The sequence below is a fragment of the Lepidochelys kempii genome, chromosome 2 (genome assembly GCF_965140285.1).
Source record: "Lepidochelys kempii isolate rLepKem1 chromosome 2, rLepKem1.hap1, whole genome shotgun sequence".
Taxonomy (NCBI): Eukaryota; Metazoa; Chordata; order Testudines; family Cheloniidae; genus Lepidochelys; species Lepidochelys kempii.
Genome location: NC_136381.1, coordinates 232,559,929 through 232,581,285, shown reverse-complemented (window position 1 = coordinate 232,581,285; position 21,357 = coordinate 232,559,929). Strand labels below are relative to the sequence as shown.

The 21,357-nt window shown below is 40.3% G+C and overlaps 1 protein-coding gene across 2 annotated transcripts in view; it reads right to left on the bottom strand.

The window, feature by feature from the left end:
• The window catches only part of PLXDC2 (plexin domain containing 2), a 418,561-nt gene that overhangs the window by 50,022 nt on the left and 347,182 nt on the right, over window positions 1-21,357 (bottom strand). For both annotated transcript variants that reach the window (XM_073334185.1, XM_073334184.1), the window contains exons 10-12: window positions 10,186-10,246; window positions 6,372-6,525; window positions 4,618-4,656 (exon numbers count right to left, since the gene is read on the bottom strand). In XM_073334185.1, coding sequence (XP_073190286.1) covers window positions 4,618-4,656; window positions 6,372-6,525; window positions 10,186-10,246 — 254 coding nt within the window. The remainder of the gene's footprint in view (window positions 1-4,617; window positions 4,657-6,371; window positions 6,526-10,185; window positions 10,247-21,357) is intronic.

The following is a 21,357-nucleotide window of genomic DNA, read 5'->3' as shown; positions in this document are numbered from 1 at the left end:
GTATGTGCACAAGACAATTTTCTTTCTGGTTTATTTGATAGTCTGGGTGGCTAATTGCTATTCACAAAGCCCCACCTACCTGTCCTTATCCTATTAAAACACTACCCCCCTCCATACCCCTCTTTTTCTTATCTTTGAGCTCTAGTAGCATCTCTCTATTTTTTCTGATTGCTGTTTCCATCACTAATGACACAGTCCTAAAGCTGCTTATTGATAAGACTGGTTTTCAACAAACACAGCACAGCGTCAATAAAATAAAGAACAGTTGGATGTTGTGTCAAGTTTCCACTGGGGAAATTCTTTGCTACCATGAACTGCATAAACTCTGCAATTATGTCAGAACTCAAATGTTTTTAAACAGCTGAGAAACTCAGGGTTAGACTTATAAAAATGGACTAAATTGTAGAGCCAAATCCCATTTGGAGTTTTGCCAAAATTCAGACTAGCGCTAATACCCTCCCCTTCTCGTAGGAAAAGACTTGGAAAAGGAAGACTGAACCATGGCTTTTTGACTCCTTGGCCTACAGGTGTACTTGGCATCAGAGCTGATTAGCCAGAGGGTAGGGGTACTATTTCTTTTGGGCAAGCTACGATCTGAGGGAATAACAACAAAGCCATGACCTGTGGATCTTATCCTGTGCAGGGTCCACCTCCCTGAAATAGTAGTAATATGGCTCTTGAATGTACCACGCTATCACTAACTGAGCAATTCTTAGCATCTTTTTTGAATCATGCAGAAACTTAGTATGTTAAAAGAAAATACTTTTTAGATAATGATTAGCAGGTGTCAGTATAATAAACATAATCATAGGTTTCAACTGGAGTTTAGGGTGCACAAGAAGGGAAGGACTGGGCCCTATCCAATGTTTATTGTTATGTTTGCATAAATTTAGACTGGGATTTTCAAAGGCAGTTAGGTGCCCAAATTCCAATGGGAGTTGGAAATATGTGTTAACTACTTATGCTAAACAATCTGTTCCACCTTGTATTTAGCTATGACACCTTGAGTACATTTCCCAGTCCTGAAGAAGAGCTCAGAGAAAGCTTAAAAGCTTGTCTATTTTGCCAACAGAAGTTGGTCCAATAAAAGATATTACCTTATCCACCTTGTTTCTCTAAAACCCTTAGGCTCCATTGCAAAAGTCCAGTCTTATATTACTTTTTAATAAACACTGTATTGTACCAAATATATGCAACAGTATTCACGTCTTTTTCCCAAGACTGCAAAACTTGATTTTGTTTGACGTCCATCTGCATACGACACACACTGTATTTCACCCTATACAAAAGACTAGCAGATGTCTTATACAACACTCACTTCCAGCTAAAACATGGCTTTGAGAGCTTAAGTAGGACTAAGTGGCATGGGGCGTGTCTACAAAATGCAAAGAAAACCCTGTGGTGCTGAATCTCAGAGCCTGGGTCAAATTACTTGGGATCACAGAGCTTGGGTTATTTATAAGAATGTGGACAGTCCTGCTTAGGCTGGAGCCTGGGATCTGAAACGTGGCAAGGGGTGACGGTCTCAGAGCCTGGGCTCCTGCTCAAGCAGGAATGTCTACACTGATATGTTTAGCCTCTCAGCCTGATCCCTGCAAATTGACTTGGGCTCTGAGACTTGACATCAAGGGTTTTTCTTTGCAATACAGACATGCTCATACAGGCCTTTTGTTGGTCTTCTGCTCAATGGCGAATTTCACAGTAGCACATCAGAGAGGATGAATTTTTGAAGCTTGGTAGTTCTCAATGGAAGTTTATTCTTTAAGAAGATATTCTGACTAATGGAAAATGGCAACGGTTGGTCTCATGGCCATTGCCTTATACATAAATCCTATTTTTCTCAGTGCTCAAACTCAAGACAAGTGAAGAATCTACAGCTAGCAGATCATGGTAATGAGCTATATAAAAAGGTCAAAACAAATATATAGAACTCTGGGACAATTATCTGTTGTTTTCATCTAAATTCAGTTTGAACTAGTTCAATGAAAAAGGGGCTCACTCAATCATAAATAATTTTAAAATAGAAAAGCTTAGTTCATCCTACGTGAACCAAACTATTTAAATTCCATTTTTAGCTTCCCTGAATGAATGATTCTAAATCACGCACCCAAGAATTCTCAACATGAAAGGGCTATTACTGTATCATTATTGCCAACTGCCTGCTTCTTTTATGAAAAATTAGGTAGCTGTTTTTGAAATATGTTAGCTTTGGTACACACGAAGTTAAAGGAAAATAAGAACAACAATGGATTGAAGGGTTTTTATAACATAAAATATAAAAAAGCAATGCTATTATACAAGAACATCTTAATTTTCCTAAACTTTTAAACCACGTTTTTCACGTTTGAAAACTTTTAAGAGAATGAAGAGTTAACAAGTGTGACGTTAAGCTAGCCGACTGTAAAAAATCCTTAGACGTGCATACGGGTAACTGGCAGTAATGGAAGAACAAATGCAGAAGAAATAGATAAAAGCTAAATTGGAATTAATGGTAAAAGGTGCCACACAAGGTTATATATGAATGGGTATAGCACTAAATTACAAGTGATTTTCTCATATAACTAAAAGGTCAGGGCAGTTTGACCTACAACTGGAGTCTGCTTTAAAATTTTAATTTAGTTACTGCTTGGTAAAATTTGGCCTCAAAAGTTCCAGTCAAAGGGGAAATGCAGAATTTATACAGAATCCTTTTGTTGTACCTAACCATCTATTGACTGTTATCATCCAAGGACACATCTAGCTATAGGCCCTTATTGATCAGATATAGCTTAGTTTTCCATTACAAAAGGTTCACTTTGATTTGAGTTTTATAGGATCTAGTTTGGAAAGGCTAAAGACTCTGTATTTGGTTGACCTGGAAACTTCTACTCTTTATGAAAGGCTGACAAATCACAGCATATCAAAGAACAAACCTGTGGCTACAGAGGTTTTATCAGAGCCTAATCTAAGGGCTATTGTAAAACTCAATGCATAATTGAAGATTCATGAAGAACAACTTCCCAGATTAAAAGCTAGGTTTATTATGTGAATGAGAAATCCTGCTGAATGACTTTGCTTCCATACTGTTTGAAGTCCATATCACCACCTTCATTTTTATTTCAAGAACTAAACCAAGAAAAGTGAATCTATAGCTGCTGGTTTCTATTTCTGAAATCAAGGAGCTTTATGCACTGAAACTGCCTACCTAGGCTTAAAGAAAACCATACCACAAAGTCTACCAAGGGACTACATCTGAGTTCTTCCTCTTGGTTTTGTACGTTTTGCTCTCTGTTTCAGAGATTTCCTTCTCAGATCTTAGGCAAGAGGAGGAAAGCCAAATATAGTGTTTGAAGTAAGTCCCCCAGTGTGGGAGAGAACTGGAATTTATTTTTTAAAAATATATTGATTGGGTTTGAAGTAATTTTATATTATTATGCTCTTTAAGAAGATGAGCATTGAAGCATTTGTTTTGACAAAACAAAGTGTAATAACTTCAAAAACAAACAAGGGAAAGAACAGGTCAAATGTGGGGCTGACCAACCATAGCAGTATCCCTTTTAATAAAGTTTTAAATGGTTAATTTGTAAGTTACCTTATTCAGAGTTTCCAGTTATATTTCAAATCCATGCCAATTAACAACAAATGAACAGCCCTGCATGAGGCAAAGTTCAATACTTTCCTAGCTGTGCTGTTGCTATTGATAGTGAGGTGAAGATGTTATCCAGACAGATGAGTGACTGGAAAAACGATTCAGAGGGGGATATTTAACTTATGAGAGGAGGAGAACTAAATAAAAAATCCCCTCATGGATATCACTGGTGAACCAAGCAGCAAAAAATCAATCCAGAATGTCAAGGGCCATATGGACACCACACATTCTTTCAAGCCTAAGACAACTGTAAAAGGTAACTAATATCAACAGTAAAGCTTCCCTTTACATCAGTGCAGGTCTAGTGCATTTCGTCACGCAGAACAAATCAGCATTCATTCTGAGGGTCTGATCCAAACCCACTGAAGTCAATGGGAGTCTTTCTAATGGCTTCAATGAGCTATGTTTAGTGACTCAATGCTACTTCTCTTGAAGTCAATGGCAAAACTCTCAACAATTCAAAAGGGAGCATGAACTGAGATGCTGATACTGCCAGGAGGACTGTGGGGTGTGGTCTCTTGAAGAGCCCCATTTAAAAGGGTCCATAATATTATATGCCTAATCAGAGAATACATGTGGATAGCAACTGTAATCTATGATAAATACAAATACTGTATCTTATAGTATCTTATATAGACCACATCACAACAGAACAAATATATGAATACTGCTATTAAAAAACTATCACCAGCCCCACTCCCCATATCATCTTCTCCCCTAGATTTTTGCCTTTAAAAGATCATCTTTTTGGATGCTAAAGTTATTTTACTGTTACACTAATGAGTTATAAAGACAGTTGTAAACATTTAATTTACTAAGCAGTAGCTTAGCCTTTTTACCCTGGTACTGTGCCATAGAGATGTGGATAATTTAAGTCCCTTGGGGTCCTGGTATTTCTACACTCTGATTTAGATTAATTAAGCTGAGCAGGCTGTAGTTATGTAACCTATTGACATTGTTTACACACACACACAAAAATCACCTCTTACCTCCATTATCTTTTAGGTGCAGTGCTATCTTGGTATCATCTAAAAAAGAAATTCACCATTACTAACACAGGAAACCTAGTTTAATTAGGTCATAGATCTCTTTAATGATATTCCAATGTCCAACAGATTTAACCATCAGAATAGAATTTGGTGTTCTACTCATACAGGGCTTGATCCTCTTGCCTTCACACTGAGTAGTACCTTACTCCTCTAATAGTACTAAGACATCTAAAGGACTATCAGTGGAGTAAGATAGAATTCAAAATGAATAAAGGGATGAGGATCTAGCCCATAGCTTTTAAAAGCACCTTTACCACCTTTACCTATGTAATATAAGTATGATTATTTGTATGACTGACTCTGTAGGTCACATGACATATTTAGGACTCAGGTAGCAGCTGACAGTAAAAAAAAACAAAACAATTATTAACTGTTCCCATAAGAAATCATTGGAAAAATATACCCATTTCAAAGTCTCTATATATTTCCAGATTTCTTTTATTACTTGTATATTTGATGAGCCAAATATCTGGGGCATTATTAGCAAATGAGCATTCAAGAATAAAGCTACAAATCCTGCAGTGTCAGCTTCTAAACTTTTCTTGCTGCTTTGCTGCAATGGAAGCCAGTCCTTTTCATCAATAGACTCCCACCTTGTAACATCTTCAGTTTTAGGCTTAACACTTGAATATCTTAGAAGCTAGAAATGTTCCTGCCAGAATCTATTAAAAAATTCTGACCACACTGTACAGCTTCCCATATATTAACAGGCAATTCTGCTAGAAGAAGAGTTGCCATGATATTTTATAGTTGCTACTTGATTCATTTTAGGTAGCTTTTCAATCCAGCTGAACTTCTACCAGATGCAGGAGGCTAGAATATCTTATCTGCAGGATGGCAAGGTTTAAGCTCTGAAATCAGAGGAACAGCTACAAATGTGAGTTCCCACATTATCTCTCAATCCTGTTACTTTGCATTGGGACCCTAAAGAAAAGGGTCTTTCTGGAAAAGAATAGTGTAGTCAGTACTGGCGCAAAAGGTTAGTGCCAAATTTCAAAAGAAATCTTTAATTTTGAGTGTCTCTGTTTTCAGGTGGCCAACATTGGACCCTCAGGACCTGTTCCAAAGCTCTCTGAAGTCAATAATGCAAGTCTCTCCATTGACTTCCATGGGCTTTGCTTCGGGCCCATAAGACCTGATTTTTCCGACGAGCACCAATAACCTCCTAAGCTTCATAATTGTAAATTCTTTGAAATGTTGACTGTCTTTAACCGTATGTCTGTACACCACCTCGCACAATAAAGCCTTCAACCCTGCTGGGACCTCTAGGCGTTACTGTAATACAAATAATTCCAACTGAACATAGTGGGAGCAGAGAATTGGCAGTCTCTGCAGAGACAAAGGCCAAGACAGCAGTAGTGGCAGCCAGGATGTAGCAGTTAGAATTAAGAAGCTGAGGCAGGGCTGTTTGAAGACACAGGGTTTGTGTCATTGGTCTAAGAAGAAAAATTAGGGCTTTGGTTTTCATCACTATCCAAGCTTCTTGTTTTGGAAACATTCAAAGGCCTTCAGATATTTGCTCCATGCTAAGTCTTCTCCCTCCAAAAAACAAAAACAAACAAACAAACAAAACAAACAAATACTCCTGCCTCCTCCCCCCCACAAACTTAAAAGATCAAAAGATTTGTTTTCTCTTTTACATTGTAACTAAGACAACTTTGTATTATGGACTAAAGCATTTCATGGTAAGCCACCTTCTGTGGGCAGGCTGGTTGGCAGGTGGGATGTAGTGGCTCCTCTGGTGGTGGTTAAAACTCTGAACCTCGTGGTAGTTGGCTGGAGGGAAGTGGTGGTATGGGGGGGCTTCTCAGTTGTGTCCACATTCTTCTCACAGACCTTATCTTTCGACTATTGAGAAACACCAAAAACAAGCCAGAAGAAAATTAGTTTTCAGTGGAGACCATTTGTCACTAAACTAAAAGTTGGAGTATGGACAAACTGCCAAGCCAGAAAGAATGAAAATGGAAACTAAATCAAGGAATATTTGGAGAGTTTATTTATTTATTTTTAAGGTAAAATACTCTGCACAGGTTTCAGTAGAATGACAGGTATTCAATTGAACTGGAAAATTGGCAGTGCCTAACCTGCTGATGACAAAGCTGTGAAGGCTCTGAATACCAAATGTATATTATTACTGCCACAAAGTTTTAACGTCTAAATTCATCACTAGGAAGTTATGTTTTGGGAGGGGGTTGTTCTTTTTGCTATTGTAGTTGGAATGCACACCTCAATCAATCTTTTTTTCTGGGTGCCATAAAACATGTCAGAGCAGATACATGTCTGGGTAAAATAAAAATACAGAAAATATGGTATAGCACAGAAAATAAGGTGTAGTTAATTGTAATTTATAATTAATTACATTTTCCTTGGAAATTACCAAAGACAATAATAATGATATATATAAAATAGCTTTACATATAAATAGTGAACTTTACTTTTTATTTTTATATAATAAATCACATATGTGAATATGTGCATATGTATACACACACATACACATGTATACATTTTTAACTGAAGGTGACATTTATATATTCAGTAGGAGTAAAGATTAAAACCTTTTTTGTTTTGTTTTCTTTGCAGTGCATCTATAACACAGTTTTGCAGAAAAATATTTCCAGCCAACAGCAGCAAATATATGAACTACCCCCGCCTCACACCCGACATACATCATCCAGTTCAGAGAGTTGTGAACTCTGCTTCCTGGCAGTGTGTTCATCTCAGTGAAATGTGAACTTCAAAAACAAGTGTGTATTGTTTCACTTTTGACATGCATGGTTATTTTCTTGTCCTCTCTTCCCTCTACCCTTTCTTTCATAAGTGCAAACTAGGAAATTAAATGAAAAAAACAACAACACCCTAATACTATCCCCAAAACAAACAACCCTTCCACCACCTTCCATCCGCACCTACAAAAACCCAACCCAAGCCCTTATGTTAATATTATATATTTAAATAGAAAAAAATCCCCAGGAGATGCCAAATATAAGTTTGCTCTCAGTCACAAAACACAGTAACTCATTCAAATTCAATACCATGTTGGTAATATTTTTGATAAGTAGGTCAGGTATTATGTGTATATCTAAATATATAGGGCCAGAAAGAGTGCATCCTCTATAGGTGCCCCAGGGAGGGAGGGGGCATGAGTATCTCTTCTCTCCTCCCTTTGCAGCTCACTGAAAGAGGCCTTGTGCTCTGGGAATGCAAGCCTTGCTAGTACAGATCTCGGCAAAGAGGAGAGAGGTCGCTAGCTAGCAGAACTGGATGGGTGCAGAGAAGAGCTGTGGACACATTCTGCCCAAGCAGCCAGGGTCTACCAGCATTCCCCAGAGCTCAGGAAGGCATTGTATATGGCTGAGGCAAAATGCCTCCCAGAGGTCCTCGTAGCGTGTGGTCACACTGTGTGACTCACAACACAGGCCTGTGGCCATCAGTATCCTTCAATCTGAGACCATTCTGTGAGGTTCCGCCCCACAGTGATAGATTTACCTGTAGCCTTAATTGCATGTTCTCAGAAAGTTACCTCTCTGAGCACTAAAACTCTGAGGGCAACCCCATGACTAGACTTTCAGTTTGCAAATTGCAAAGCTGAAGCTACAAGCCTTTATAACAACCAGCTAGGATGTAATTATTGTACCTAATCATGCAGTATTACTTTGCAGTTAGGGCTGTATAAGAGGAAGAACTCCAACAAAAAATACCCCCACCACAATGGGCTCATATCAGTGTATGCATTGGACTCAATTATTGAGACTAAAATCGAGCATGCTCTTCTAAACAGACACTTGGGGACATATTTTGCCTTTAATTATACCCTGCCATATCCTGTCAATGGGGCTGAGCTGTTGTATCTGAAGACAGAATTTGGCCCTTAGTGCTGAAAAAGAGAAAGTAATTGCTCTTTATCAGCCTTTGAGAGAATCAAAGTCTGTTAGATGAATTAGTTCATTTGACCACAAATCCTCACATGAAAAAAACTTGTACAATGAGGCCACTGGGAAAGGACCAACATAATGTAAGATACTAATGAATGTGACTTGAAAATGACCTGCTCTGGGCCTTCTTACCCTCTGGCTGCATCTCCTGTAGTCAGCAGCAGTCCCAGGATCGCCGCCCACCCTCCCTCATGTCAGATATCTATTGTTGCTTTCTTTTTTTTACAGGAGAACTGAATGTATCAAGTCTTTAAAAATGAGTAACAACAAAATCTGTACTTAATGCTAAAGGCTTGGCCAGAATTCACAACCAAAATGCTTGGGCTGTATCTTTAGCTAGAGCTATTCTTGCAGAGTCTGTCAAGGATCTCTTTTCATCCAACTAAAATGGAGATGAGCAAAGGCAAGGAAGGCTCAACGGCAGTTGGCAACTACAGCCCAGCCTCTGCCATCATTCTGATGAGAATCTTAGTGCTACACCAATCAATGCAGGGTCAGAAGTTTAGCATTAGCCTTTTTGTTGCATTAATTTTTGGGTTTACCATATTTTCATGGAAATAAAAAATTCATATTATGCTCGTTTTATACCTTCAGATAATAATGACTATTGCTCAATCTAATGTTTCTTTAATACAACCTACTCAATTTTTACGTAATGTATATGGATAATTGTAGCATGCACTTGGCCTTGAAAAATGTTGCTTAATAATCTGCAGAATGTAATCAGAGGCATAATAACTAGGGCCCTACCAAATTCATAGCCAAAAAAATACATCATGGACCATTACATCTGATCTGCCCCTATAAAATTTGGTCTTTTGGGTGCTTTTACCCTCTACTACACAGATTTTATGAGGAAGAAATTTTCAATGTTTCTCAAATTGGGGGTCCTGACCAAACGGGAGTTGCAAGGGGTCACAAAGTTATTTTAGGGAGGTTGTGATATTGCCACTCTTACTTCTGTACTGCCTTCAGAGCTGGGTGGTTGGAGAGTGGCCGGGCAGCAGTTCTAAAGGCGACGCCCCATCAGCAGCAGCGCAGAAGTAAGGTTGACAATACCGTACCATGCTGTCCTTTACTTCTGCGCTGCTGCCTTCAGAGCTGGGCGGCTGGAGAGTGGTGGCTGCTGACTGAGGGCCCAGCTCTGCAGTCCGAAGTGCAGAAGTAAGGGTGGCAATGCCATACCAGGCCATCCTTGCTCCTGCACTGCTGCTGGCGGTGGTTCTGCCTTCAGAGCTGGGCTCCTGGCCAGCACCTGCCCCTCTCCAGCTTCCCAGCTCTGAAGGCAGCACCACCGCCAGCAGCAGTGCAGAAGTAAGGATGTAGCAGCATCGTAACACCCCCTAAAATAACCTTGTGACCCCCCCCCCCACAACTCCTTTTTGGGTCAGGACCACTGCAATTACAACACCATGAAATTTTAGATTTTAATAGCTCAAATCATGAAATTTATTATTTTAAAAATCCTATGACCGTGAAATTGACCAAAATGGACCATGAATCTGGTAAGGTCCTAATAATAACTGCAAATTGCCTTTGGTGGTCATATCAAAGTTGTAAAGCACCTTCTTACCTCTTCAGGGCAGCCACTGTCTACCCAATCTTGCCGGTGGCGATCAAATCCACTGGAGCATCTTTAAATGATGAAAGAGATAAAAGCAGTCCAGATGGAAATAGAAAGAGGGGTGCAGGTAGGGAAGGTGGTGGGGGGGGAAAGAGAAAGAGACTGTAATTAACTGATTTATTTATAAACTGAATGATTAGCACAGTTTGTTAACCATTTTCTTCTAAGGATGTTTATTTCAGTTTGTCATTTTTTAGATACCAGAGTATCTATCCCTTTTGACAGTCAATTTCTGCACCAAGCAGTGTGGGCTTAAGTTTGATCTCAAGCATATAGAATTAACTCATTAAATTCATTCTGTCCTGGCTTCTTCTTAGTCTGTAAAAAGCAACAGCAGAAAGGGCATAATGTATCAGTCATTTCTGCTTTCCCTTTATCAGACTAGGTGATCTGAGACATCAAGACACTCACTGCTGTACGATCAACATGCCAGGATTACATAACAACCCATCTGAACACTCCCAGTGGTAGTCTGCAAATACTGTAGAGCTGCTTCAATCTCCTTACTAGCTGAAAAGATTTAGGTTACATACACATTTCTTGCCAAATTCACTGAGGTTAATAACCTGTTTTAACAATCCTTTGTAATTTCAGTAAATAATGAGAAAACTTTCAAAGCAGCTTGTAATGTTTTAAGTTAATGAGTCCCATAGACCTCCCCACCTCATAGGAGTGTTCATTCATGGTTGTAAAGCACTTTGAGATCCCTGAACAGAAGGAGCTATAGATATGCAGAGTTATATTAAAAGGGCAAGCAAGTGGCTAGACTTCCAAAGACTGCTTTGAAAATTTTGCCCACATTTGCTTAGCAAATGGCTTTTTGTGGCACTGTGTTGTATTATGTCATGCCAGGGGTGATGTACCACAGCATAAATGGAAACAACATAGCTTGAGTAGAATGTGGGACACAGGTCAGTAAAAGGGACAAAACAAAAGGGTTTTTTTTCAAGTACAAGACTGCAACAGGTGAAACACGTTTGGCACCTGCAATCTGTGTTGAAGTCAGTCTATGTTGTTTTGAGTTCTTTTTCTTCACATTACCAAGCATAAGGAATCTTACCCACCACTCCAATTAGCTATATATGGATGGTATTATTTGCCCCTTCACAATTCAAAGGTGCCTAGATATCTTTTTAAAACCATGAAACAATTAGGGATAGTTAAAACTGTGCAGTTAAAGGCTGGGGGAGCGACTTGAACCCTTTTCTAAAAAAGTTTGTGGTTTCCCAAATTTGGTGGTAACATGGCATGTTGGTGGCTATGAGTTTCCACACACCTCACTCTGACAGAGGCCACAGTGAGGTGTGTTTATCTTTGCCCTCACTTGGGGGCCAAGGAAGGAGTGCCAAACAGGGTGAGGGATGGTGTCCTCTTCTCCCAATCTAAGGGTTCGTCTAACTGGGAGATGAGGGGTGACTTGCCTAAGCAGAATGGAACCGGTGAAAGCCAGGTTCCTACCTGCATGTGACATTCAGTCCCTAATTTTCAATGATGTTTGAATGGCTTTGCCAATACCATATTTGCCCAACTCTAAAAAGAGCCTGATTTTCAGAGGGGCTGAGCACCTGCAGTTCCTTTTGATTTCAGTCAGAGCTGGGGGCTCAGCACTTCTGAAAATTAGGCCCAAAGTTTAGAAACTAAAATACCCAACCCCACAGTATATTATTATAAACAGATAACTACTGCAAAATTATACATCCACACTTAACTGGCGTCTAGCCGTATCTAGGACCATCTTGTATTCTATCTTGGATCGAGATGGTGCAAAATTTCAAATTCATTAGGTTGAATGAACAAAACGTATCCCAGACTTACTCATTTACTGTTTTGAAGTTTCTTTTTGGCAAACTACTGAAATATTGCAGTAGGCAATATAATTTGTCATAATTAATACAGCCATGCTCTGGGCAAGGATTTGCAACAGCTCCTATCGAAAACATGTAAAACAAACATTCCTAAGATAACTGCCCCCTAAAGAATTTGAAAGGCTAGACACTGCTGACGTACTGGTGAGCCCAAACATTATTATCTGAAAGCAGGTTTATCAGAAATTAGATAGTTTTGGCTCCAAACAAATTGTCTGCAAAATATTTCTGAGACACATGTCAAGGAAATGCCAGTTTTAGAGGATATAATCTCTGTTGCATCACTGAGTTAGGACTCTGGAACCTGTCATTACAGCAGCGTACCGCCTGCACTACATTAAGCATTTATAAGATTTTCATTTAATGGCATGGCAATAATTCCCTATTGCCATGAAAACACTGGAGTAGATTTGATTAGCTATGCCATTTGTGCCATCTGACAACACGGCCATTTTATAACAACTTCATTTTCAAGTGATGACCCAGATCTGCTCGTAGCAAAGCAATTAACATAGCATGTTCTGGGAAATGAGAACAAGGACACTATTTGAGAAACAGGGAATCCCAGGCTTCCTTATTTACATGGAACACAGATGTGCAATTTTAGGAAGCAGAGGGAAAATTCAAGTGTTTACATATGTGATGGTGATGGTTTGGCATGGCTGACACACTTGACATTGAAGTATGAATCCTTCCATTGTGACTTATGTGAGACTGAAAGGAGCTGTAAACATCATGAGATTTACTAGAGGCCATTTACCTCCGTTTGGTAGAGAGCACATAGATGAGGAGAAGTTTCCATTTACTCTAGCAGCCAAACCTCTATCCTTTTTTTCTGCTGTAGAGTCCCAGTGCTGGAAAAAAGTCAGCCAGCTCCCATAGTAACCCAATACAGAAGATTTAGCACAATATGCTCTGTGCAGGATAAATACACTCGGGAAAGTAACAGAGAAGGAAAAAGACAACGCCCCCCACAATGAAAAATCTAGGTACCTGACAGATGGAACGAAACACAACCAGGAGATTCAACCCCTTCTATGACATTTATCTTCCACCTTAATAGCAACCCGCATATCTCTCCCAGGATATCTGAAGCATCACACAAACACCCAGATCCTGGGCATAGAAAAGACACACTCAGCAACAAAGGTTTTGAATCAGTTTCGTAACTACACTGTATACAAATATTGATTCAGCACAGTTAAAACATTTACCTATTCCTCTGAATAAAAGTGTAACCGGGGGATTAATTAGAAGAGTGGGCAGGCTGAAAACAAACAGCACGCTATTGTTCAGGGAAAATGCAACTGTACTGTTTTAAATTATTGAATGGATTAGTGTCATTTTAAATGCAGTCTCAGACTAGGTTGAGAGAGAAAGGAAGTATCAGGGAAAATACTGGCAGCCTTGGTGGCAGTAACTGTTGCACCTGTGAAATGTTCTACAATAGAATCCTTATACTCGTAAAGCTAACAATCTATCCAGTTACATTGGGGCAAATCCCTAATAAAGACTAATTTAAACCCATTTAAATTGCACTTGAACTGATTTATCTTAATGCAGTAACTTGCTCTTGGATATCACACCCTCACCATCTGGTGTTTGTAAGAAACAAGCACTGAAAGGGATAATCTATATATGAATGTTATCTTTATGCTTACTCTGACTTTTCCTCCATTTCACCCCAGGACAGGCTTGTCTTGGTCCTTCCGTTCTCCCAGTATCATTTTCTTCTCATGCAGCTTAGGGTGGAAAGAAATTGCATTTTCCTGCTCTTGTTGTTTCCCACTTGCCTTATCTCAGCTCCAGAGCTGGATAAATGTGTTTGGAATTCATTTAAGTGTCACTGCAAATTACTGTGATGTAAAACGGGTTGTGCCCTATGGCCCAGATTTTGTACAAAGTACTTAAGCCCATGCCTCACTTTAAGCATGTGAGTAGTCTCATGCCTAGCCCCTTGCTTAATTACATGCCTAAACCCCTTGATTAACTAGGGCCTATTCCTGGAGTCTCCACAGATCTCTCTGTAGTAGGATGCCCTGGTAGTGATAGGAAGGGGAAGTTTGAGTGCAAATTTGCTCCTATGTGGCTGCTATATGCCCTGCTACTGAGCAGCTAAGATAAACCTAAACCATTTAAAGGTGAATAACGTAACTGAAGTTGACATACTTAGATCGACTTACTGTGGTGTCTCCACCACAGTGAGTTGACTGCTGCCGCTCCCCCGTCGACTCTGCCTGCGCCTCTCACAGTGCTGGAGTACAGGAGTTGATGGGAGAGTGCTTAGGGGTCGATTTATCGCATCTAGACTAGACACGATAAGTCGATCCCTGCTGGATCAATCGCTGCCCTCCGATCCAGCGGGTAGTGAAGACATACCCTTAGTGTAGTAACTGATCCCTGTGCAAAGGGGGTGTACGCTATCATCAGTGTAGGTTAGCAGTGAATTCTCATCTGGTAGTGTTTCACGCCCACTTTGCCCAGGTGTAAATGACTTCCCCATGGTGCAAGGGAGTGGGGAATCAGGTCCTGAATCCTAATATCACTATTGGGACCACCTATGTAGTTCTGGCTTCTTAACCGCAGCATGACAATTACTTTCTTACAATCACCTTGGCTTACAAGTCTGAATCCTTTTATCTCTTTTCCACATAGCCACTTTAATTTCAGAGTGAGATCTCCCAGGATGACTACCTCCTCAGGAAATACATTTACTTTTCCCCACCACCAATCAGCAGACTCTCCCCCTGCCCTACCCCCCCCCCCATGGATAAATAAATAAGTGATAAGCTTTATATAATAGTTTCAGAGTAGCAGCCGTTTTAGTCTGTATTCGCAAAAAGAAAAGGAGTACTTGTGGCACCTTAGAGACTAACAAATTTATTTGAGCATAAGCTTTTGTGAGCTACAGCTCACTTCATCGGTTGCATTCAGTGGAAAATACAGTGGGGAGATTTATATACATAGAGAACATGAAACAATGGGTGTTACCATACACACTGTAAGGAGAGTGATTACTTAAGATGAGCTAATACCAGCAGGAGAGTAGTGGGGGGGGAGGGAGGGGAGAAAACCTTTGGTAGTGATAATCAAGGTGGGCCATTTCCAGCAGTTGACAAGAACGTCTGAGGAACAGTGTGTGTGTGGGGGGAAATAAACATGGAGAAATAGTTTTACTTTGTGTAATGACCCATCCACTTCCAGTCTCTATTCAAGCCTAAATTAATTGTATCCAGTTTGCAAATTAATTCCAATTCAGCAGTCTCTCATTGGAGTCTGTTTTTGAAGTTTTTTTGTTGAAGAATTGCACCTTTTAGGTCTGTAATCGAGTGACCAGAGAGATTGAAGTGTTCTCCGACTGGTTTTTGAATGTTACAATTCTTGATGTCTGATTTGTGTCCATTTATTCTTTTACGTAGAGACTGTCCAGTTTGACCATTATATATTTGACTATTATATAATAGCTTTCTAAATAAACTTTGACTCTGACTTCCTTTAGAGTGCAGCTGCGCTTATCCACTCACTGATTTGTCTTTTTATTTTTAAATAGAATAATGAGGCTCACTGTGATTGAGTTTCTTGGTTTATTTATTTTTTAAGTAGTAATTTAGCTCCTTTTGGTGCATCTGACCACTTCCTCTTTCCTTTCCCTCTAGCTATGCAGGTAGCTTCCTGTGTCATTAGCAGAAGGCAAGGTCTGAAGGGTGTGCACAAGGATCGCAGAGGCTGCTGGAAAAATAACAGACTGCTGTTTCCAAGAGCAGCAGCGCTAAGATCATCATCAGCACTAAGATCAGCAGCAAAAGAGTAGCACGTTCACCCTCTCTTCTCCATGGCACATGGCAGCATGAACTGTGCTGGGGTTCTCTCACCAGGCTGAGGTAACTGGTCAGTGGGATCTGACCTGGCTTTGGGGAGCAATACAGGCAAGTGTGGCTGCTGGGAAGAAGGCTGAAGGCAAGCAGTAGCCAGCTCTGAATGTTTAATACAACCCATCTTTGCTATCCTCTCAACAGTGCCTTTGGCAGGCCATTGGGAAGGAACATGCTCTTTATCTGTTCCTCAGTGCCCTGGAAGCAGGGAAAGGGATGCACTGAAGTCCATTCACTAGGATGGGGCTGGAAGCGGAGTAGGCTTCTTCCCAGCTGCAGATCAAAGGGTTGCTGCTTTGGGAGAAGTGGCAGACATGTGGTGCAGCTCAGCAAGGAGAGAGCAAGGAAAGTCAGTGTTCATAGTCACTCAGGCTCCCTGCAGCCTCACTCCCCAATTCTTTCACCAAGCCAGCCCCCACAGAACTGCTGCTGATCAGCTAAGTGGGGCCTCTTGAATAGGAATCCAGGCTGGCTGCCAATAACCAATCTGTGCATTCCAGAAAATATTCTGTCCCATAAAATAGTCTCCAAAGCATCCCCCACAATGATTAAATTTCCTAGTCTACTGCTACTTGTCATTTGATTTATTATTGTTTGCATCACAACTGTGCTAAGTGGCCTAAACGGATACTGGGGCCCTGTTGTGCTACACCCTGTGCATACACATTGTAAGAGTTAGTCCCTGCCTCAAAGCGGTCACAAACTGAACAGTTAAAACACAGAGAGAAAAAAGTACCAATTATCCCCATTTTACAGATGCGGAATTGAGGCACAGGGGGGATTTTAAATGATTTGACTAAGATCGCACAGGAAGCCTGTAGCAGAGCCCAGGACTCCAATACTTTAACTACAAGATGATACACTTTCTTTAACACCCACTGATATATGTAATCTAGATATGGTTCTATGTCTGCTGTAAACTAATCTAACCTTTATATAAACAGTTACATCATTATCTATATATAACCTAGCTCAAGGCCAAATTGAGGCAATCTGGTGCCCTAGTACACAGGGCCTTACATGGCTCTGCCACTCCCAGCCCCCAGGCAACAGGCTCACCCTCCCTGGGAGTGGTAGTGGCAGAAGGATCCCCTCCTTGAGAGGTAGCGGCAGCAACAGGGGGCTGCTTTCTCCCCGCAGGAATAGTGGCACCCCACCTTTCCCCCCCACTCAGGAATAGCCACGGTGTCAGCAGGGGTCTCCTCTCCTTCCAGGAAAAGCGGGTTGTGGTAGCAGGACCCCCCACCCCAATTGCCAGGGTGCATCTGTTGGGTGGGTTGGTAAGTGGGCTGGGCCTGTGCACACACAGAGTCCTTTTCTGAGGTGGGGTTGCCAGGGCTGCCACGTGCACTGGCTCCGAGTGTTAACAGAGCATAGAAATGAATGAGACAGTTCACATCTCCTAGAGCTACGATTCAGGCTGTCTGCAGATGTTGCTGCACCCATTACAGCTGTGGCACATTTTTACTTCATGTCGTAAGTTCAATTACAGACTTTTTTTTTTCTTTTGAACTGAGAGCTCCTATTTAGATGTAATCACAAGACTCTGGGACCTGGGGCAATGTATGGGCCTAAAGTAGAATCTTTAGGTCTAAAGTCACCTTAATTTGACTCTGACCTAGGTCCTTCACCATCATCCTTGGAAAACTGACCCAAGACTGTGAGACCTCCACTACATCCCTCTGTAAAGGCAGAAACAAAGAAACTGATTACTGAGTATTATGGACTAAATCCTGGTGACCCTATTCATGCAAGCAAAATGGTTTGACTGAAATGAGATTTACTTGTGTGAATAAGGTGAGCAGAGCTTGGCCCCATAACCTTATCTGCTACACCTTATAAGCTCTTCACTCTCATTTTTAAGTGAGTGGACCTGTTTCTTTTCTATCTGATGGTGTACAAATTTGAAACACTCATTCTGCCCATTCTGAAAGGAAAGAATTCAACTCTCTTACAGAAACCTCCACTGTAAATTGCCACAAGAAAGTCCCAGGGAGTAGAGGTGAAACACAAAACAAATATTCTGTCAATGGCTGCTATAAAGTTAGAATCACTGAAGACAGAGCAGTGTAAAAAAGATTGACTGCTTTTCAGAGAGAAGACCCCGGGTTTTTGCAGCAGAGAGGAATGAGGATGTTATGATTGCTAGGAACGAATGCTAGTGCTTGTGACAAAAATAAAGCAAAAGTTTTCACTCGCAGGCAGGCAAGGCAAGTGTTTTTGTCCTTACAGCCAGATTTTTTAAATGGTCCCTATAAGAAAGGACCTACATATGGTAGTATCAGTTTTCCTAACATTTTCCTAACCATAACTTTTTCCTACTTAAAAGGCAAACCCACAGGGAGAGGATGGAATAGCCAGCGAGACGCCTGCTCAGGAGTTAAATTATAAGGATTTAGTTTTTGTCATTAGAAAAACTACTGCAGGTACTGTGGTGTATAAATAGGGGTAGGAGCCAGAAACCCTGACTTCTGGAACAGGCAAGTGTGCAAAAACAAGGAGTGTTCATTTGATTAAAAAACCCAATGTACAAACCATTAGAACCGGTGGATTTTGCTCTAAAGATGCCTAGATTAGGAGGAATGTTGCAAATCAGAGCTGAGGTGCACTGGGAAAGTTATGTGAAAAATCTTGCCCAGTGCCTGCTCAGACTGTGCCTGCTTCAAACCAGTGCTATCTATAAGGGTCTTCATTTTTACGTGGACTACATTCACACTTTTATTTTGTAATATGCTACTAATAAAAGCCCTGAGTGATTTTATAGATTATCGGTGGATGCATAGCTCTTTCTTGGCTAAGGATCCTGGCCTTTCAGCTTCCCTTTGTAGTTGTTTCACCATTAACACACATGAAGGGCCACTCCTGAGATTAGATTAGAAACCTTTTCACTGGCGCATCTTTAAAGAGTGAAAACCAGGAAGAATTGATAGTTAAAGGAGAAAAAATTGTTCCTTGCAATAAAGCAGGCCTACACGTCCCTTCAAAATTGAAGTGTCTAATCCCTTTCACACCCATCCTAAACTATGCTGATGGTGTAACGGGAATAGCTAATAAAGAAAACGTGGCTATCTCAATATCAATGAGGAGTGATGCCTACACCAATAAAAGGGGAATTATAGAAACATTCAGGTGTTGCAACGATATGTTACCCTCTCAAGTTCTAACTCACTCAAAAAGGTAATGCAGAGATTTCAGCTACAAGGAGGAGGAGTTGTTAAGAGGTCAATGGGAGGATGGGACTGTGAGGGAAGAGTTGTAATCTACACAATATGATGATCCTTCATGACTGCCAATGTTTAAGAGGTTTATTAGGCAGCCTGATGGAATAGGAAATCTTTTCTTCCCTATTCTTGTTAAGAATCCATACAATTCTAGAAGCTCTATGTTCATACTGATGTTTTTGTGAAGATGAATTGCAGAGGATAATTAAAACAGAGCCAAAGGAAAACAATGTGGAACTCTGCTATAGAGTCTCAAAGAATTAATCAACCCAGGAGAGCAATGAAACAAAAGGGGCTGAAATGTCCTATGATTGACTTTGCTCAGAGAGCTGTGATGATGCCACCTTTAAGTTCAGAAAGGTATTTGTTTTTTCCTCCCACCTAACTCACTCTCTTTTTCCTAAAACGAGCGCAAAGTCCAATGATATAGTCAATACTCAGCAAGATTTCTGAAGAATTATAGAACAGTTGGGGATCATCAGTTTCCTCATTAGAAATACACATTAATATACATTATGGTATCTGGAAGGTGAAAACCAAATGGTTTATTTGTTGCTATATGATAATGCTTATATTGGAAGAGTTTAGTAGAACTAGACTATTACGGGGTTGGGAACAAAAGGGTAGAGTAAAGGAATGGGATGAAATTAAGGAAAGGAAAATGTAGGACAAATATTGAGAGAAGTTCCCTTAATTCTCTGAAACTGGAATTGCCTCCAAAGGGAAATACTGGAGTCCCCATCACCTGGAACATCCAAAACTGGACTGGGCAACCATTAGAAAATATATATGTTACAGAGAACAATTTTCCAGTTGTGGGGGGAGGGGAATGAATTAAATGACTGAATAGGTCTTCATCTCTAATATTTTTATTCTATGTACAGCTGTACAGACTTCAAGTTTACCTAAAGACACTTTTCAGGGAACCTTAGATAGGATGAATATTTTACTTAATTATTATGGATCTGAAGTACTGCATGATGCCATTTAAAATACTTTCACACCAAAAAGCAGCATCTTCCTTAATTCCCCCTACCTTAAACAAGGTATTTATAAGGGCACTACTGTGTCAACATGTCTACAGTTATGCTCAAGTCATTTTCAGAAGCACAGCTTTAATGTGTTAGTCCTTCCAGAAGAGAACTTAGCAAAATAGTGGCCACCCAGCTTATCCATGGCTAAAACAGATATCTGGGTCTATGAGATTCAGACAGTCAATTGTTTTATTTCAGGCCATCCAGTCAGAATGTAACGTACACACTAAAACACTAGCCAAACTGTCATGCGAATTGCTGAATATGAACACTGTAAAATTAATGGTAAGAAAATGAGGACTACCAAACTAGCTAGTTAGTTTCCTGTCTTTCACAATACAGATTTGTGCTGGGATTACAATAAGGAATTCAATTAATTAGAAATGCTTTGGTTATAAATTTGGCCAGCAATTGATTGGGAGAATTTTTGCAGCCCAGTAGTGCTTACTTATAAACAGACTTCTTATTTGCATTTAAATTATATTCCCCCCGACATTCTTCCTGTCAAAACCCTGAATGTCATCCACCGACATAAAAACTCCTTATTAGTCACCATCATTCTGCCTGGGAAGTATGGGGCAGCAATCATTTCAAAGCCTGATACTGCTACTCTTCAGTCTGCTGGAGCAGGGGTCATGGCTGAGTGATACCAGACATCCGGTCAGGGATCAGTTGCACTCTTCCTATGATATAACTAGATCTAACCATTTGCAGACAGTGACAATGAACAGAATTACCACGAGACCTCTGGGTTGAGTTTGTTACATTAACTGTAATTACATTATATTCTGTAGCATCTTTATACACCATATTATAGCATTTAAATAGCACATTTCACCTGAGATTCTCAAGGAGCCTGTTGTATAGGAATATGCCTGAATCCAAGCTTTGGTGTGATACAAGCTATCCATGTACAAAAACAAGCATAAGAAAACATGATGGTGGAAACTGCTGTGCCAACTGACCATGCTGTAGTTCTGCCAGCAAATGACTATTTCAGCCAGTGGCACATGCCAGCTTAATAGAACAAGGCCACATTCACTGTTATGGCTTTAGCAGTACCAAGATAAGCAAACAATGCAGGAATTAAGGAATTAACTCTACTGTACTGAGACTTCAAAGATTTACG